The sequence below is a fragment of the Gregarina niphandrodes genome (genome assembly GCF_000223845.1).
Source record: "Gregarina niphandrodes unplaced genomic scaffold scaffold00004, whole genome shotgun sequence".
Taxonomy (NCBI): Eukaryota; Apicomplexa; class Conoidasida; order Eugregarinorida; family Gregarinidae; genus Gregarina; species Gregarina niphandrodes.
The window spans coordinates 418,644-421,909 of NW_011645775.1; the positions used below are offsets into that span (position 1 = coordinate 418,644).

Below are 3,266 nucleotides of genomic sequence, written 5' to 3' on the forward strand. Positions count from 1 at the left end.
GGGGGAGATTACCCGATCAACGTTGGCTAGTTTCTGAATTTTGTCTATGGACTCGAGGTCCTGTACAGTGACCCTTTGGTACGGTATGTGTTTGACAGTGTAGGCCCTTTGTGCAAGAGCTGCGGTGCCGTCTGTTTCGGTGGAGTAGAGAAAGATTGACATTTAAGTGGAAAAATTATGGCTCGGTGGCGTGAGGTTTTAATAACTTTGGGTTTCATCTGTGGCATCTATGTGTGTTTCTTGTCGCAGGGTGTATGTCAAGAGAGCATCTATCGTTTAAAGGACGAGAAGACGGGGGAGAGGTTCAAGTATCCATTGTTTCTGGTGGCGTTGGTATCGTCTATTTCAGGAGGTGTGGGATATATGGTAACTCGTGTGGAGGCGTCACGGCCGAATGGAGAGGCGAGTAGAGTGGTGCCTGCATTGCGTGACTTTATCTACCATCGGAAGGCGAACGACTTGTTGAAGCAGGGCTTTTATGTGTCGCTTTCATACATAGGTGCAATGATCTGCACAAACTTTGCTTTAACGCGTGTCAACTACCCAATGCAGGTGTTGGTAAAGAGCGCCAAGGCAGTGCCAGTGGTGGTTGGTGGCTACGTCTTCTTTGGCAAACGTTACCATTACAGCGATTATCTCACAGTAGTGTGTGTCACTTTGTCTCTTATCCTATTTCAATGGGGCAATCTCATGAACCCCAAGACCAATGCCGCTTCCACCTGGACTGGCTTTGTCGCACTACTCACCGCCCTGCTCTTCGACGGACTCACCGGACCTAGACAAGATAAGATGGTCGAAAACTACCAAATCAGCACTGGCGATCTCATGTTTATAATCAACGTTTGCTCACTCCCACTTGTCTGGTCCGCCGCATGGATCCTCGAAGGTGCAGCGCCATACGGTATGATGAGCCGTAACTCCCTAGAACTTGTACCCAGACTTGCTCTCTTCGTCGTATGCGGAGCAGCCGGCCAAGTATGCATCGTCAGAATTTTGAGACAAATGGGCAGCCTACACCTTACCCTCATCACCACCACCCGCAAGTTCCTCGCCATACTCATCTCCGTCGCACTCTATAAACATCCTCTGTCACCCCTACAGTGGTTTGCTGTCTTCCTCCTATTCACATCCGGCTTCTTCAAGTACCTTCTCAAAGAAAGGAAACCCTCCACCAGCGTTCGAGAGGTCGAAATACCCCTACGAAAAGCCTCCGCCTCCCAACCCACACCTCCAACCGTTGCCCCTCCAACCATATCCGAAGACCACATCAAGCATACCTAAAACCGCACAATCGCAGGCCCAACGCTGGCCGGTTGAACGCTGGCCGGTTGAACGCTAGCCGGTTGAACGCTAGCCGGTTGAACGCTAGCCGGTTGAACGCTGGCCAGACCTGTCAAGAAGACTTGTCAAGAAGACCTGTCAAGAAGACCTGTCAAAAAGGTCTGCTGGTCGTATCGTTAGCTGTAATTAGTGCCGCTCTCCTTCCTCGCGGAGCACAGCGGAATGTTAGTAGACGAATTTGGACTTTTTCAAACTCGACGTGGCGGGCGCATCTGTTTGTCTCACTGGGGCGAGTTGGTCACTCGGGCGAGTTGGTCACTCGGGCGAGTTGGAAATAGTGCTGCTAGACGCCTTGCCCAAGATCAACCCGCCCAGTCAGATTAACTATTCCGAGTCAGAGGAAGGGGGGTGACCACGTAACTAACATCGTCCTAACCAACCACCATTAACTGTAGAGAACATCTGGCGCCATATAAGCTGTAGGTTTGCCATCCGCTGTTGACAGTGAGTGGTCCATGTTACCAGATGGTGGGTTACTGTTGCAGTTGAACCGTGTAGATGGGAGTGTCCGGGAAGGTGGAGGAGAGACATGTTTCGGCCCAGGTCTGAGCCTTGCGGTGGGCGACGGGTAGAGTGGTGGTTCCGTCGCCGTTGACTAGAGGCGCAATGAACTTGACGAGTTGTTCGCGACGTTCTGAGGCTGCTTGGGGATTATATATGTATGCAGTCAAGACGGTGTCGAGAGTCTGCTGCGTGGGCGAGATGGCGACGGCATGGTTGCTGCAGCCATCTGGTTCCTGAACCGCCAATACTGCGCCTGGCGTGGGTATCCCAGAGGAGGAGGAGGAGGTCCCAGAGCCGGAGGAGGAGGTCCCAGAGCCGGAGGAGGAGGTCCCAGAGCCGGAGGAGGAGGTCCCAGAGCCGGAGGAGGAGGTCCCAGAGCCGGAGTGTATGTGGACGCCGATACTTTGCGGGTATTGAGCGGCCCAGAGCAGTGTGAAGTATGCGTTAAGGAAGCTTTTGATGAGCTGGGCGCGAATTTGATAAGTCTCTGGCGAGCCAATCAGGCACCGCCACAGAACGTCACCGTGGTGTGAGACGTCAGAGGAAAGCCCCTGAATCAAAGCCGGCCTCTGAGACTCGGGGGCTTGCTGCAACCCCAGACCCGAGCTCACCCCGAGGTCGGACGCCAGCTGGTTGAGCGCTTCTCTGTCAGTGCAAAACGTCAGTGCCGGTCCGTCGGCCTGTTGTTGCGTTGATAGTGTGCTGACCCACGCAGTGAGCACGTTTACAATGGTCTCATCCGATAACCCCGTGCCACCGACGACAGTCTCGAAGCTATTTAGCACCAATAACAGCTCCCCCAGGTCGCCGCCAAGACTAAAGGGTCGTGCGGAGGTCCAGCGTGAGTCAGCACAGTACATCTCCGAATATGGCAATATATTCTTTCCCTCGCCCATAGCCAGCGGCACTATCTTCATCACGCGTGGCTGGCCGTAGTACTCACTGACCTCGTCGTCCGTCAACGCGTTCTCAACCTCAACAGCCGCGGGCCGCTCCAAGACAATTTTCGATGACGTGACAGCACACGTTTTCGCATCCGAGTTCCAAGAGGCCAACGCGAATTTCGGATCAACATTTAGTGCCTCCTGACAGGAGCAGCTAATCGTATGCGGGACGTTATTGATGGCCACAGTTCCTTCGAAGTAGTTCTGGCCAGATGATACCATATCATTCCCCTCTGCCGAAACCAAGTGGCCCACTGCAAGTAACCATGAAGGAATCATTCCAATTTCTGCTCTAAAATTGTCGACTCTAGCGGCTTGGAACCAAACTCTCTCGGGAATGGGAGGAGGCCGAACCAGGGAGGAGGCCGAACCAGGGAGGAGGCCGAACCAGGGGGAGGCCGAACCAGGGGGAGGCCGAACCAGGGAGGAGGCCGAACCAGGGAGGAGGCCGAACCAGGGAGGAGGCCGAACCAGGGA

At 54.1% G+C, this 3,266-nt stretch overlaps 2 protein-coding genes across 2 annotated transcripts; one reads left to right on the forward strand and one right to left on the reverse strand.

Annotated features, from left to right (window-relative positions):
• Positions 1 to 177: 177 nt before the first annotated feature.
• On the forward strand, positions 178 to 1,281 carry GNI_034310 (galactose transporter; the record flags this gene model as incomplete). The annotated part of the gene is made up of 1 exon (XM_011130938.1): positions 178 to 1,281. One exon carries the CDS (start codon positions 178 to 180, stop codon positions 1,279 to 1,281), a length of 1,104 nt encoding a protein of 367 aa, XP_011129240.1.
• Positions 1,282 to 1,814: 533 nt separating this feature from the next.
• GNI_034320 (hypothetical protein) lies at positions 1,815 to 3,011 on the reverse strand (the record flags this gene model as incomplete). The annotated part of the gene is made up of 1 exon (XM_011130939.1): positions 1,815 to 3,011. One exon carries the CDS (start codon positions 3,009 to 3,011, stop codon positions 1,815 to 1,817), a length of 1,197 nt encoding a protein of 398 aa, XP_011129241.1.
• Between the last annotated feature and the right edge of the window lie 255 nt (positions 3,012 to 3,266).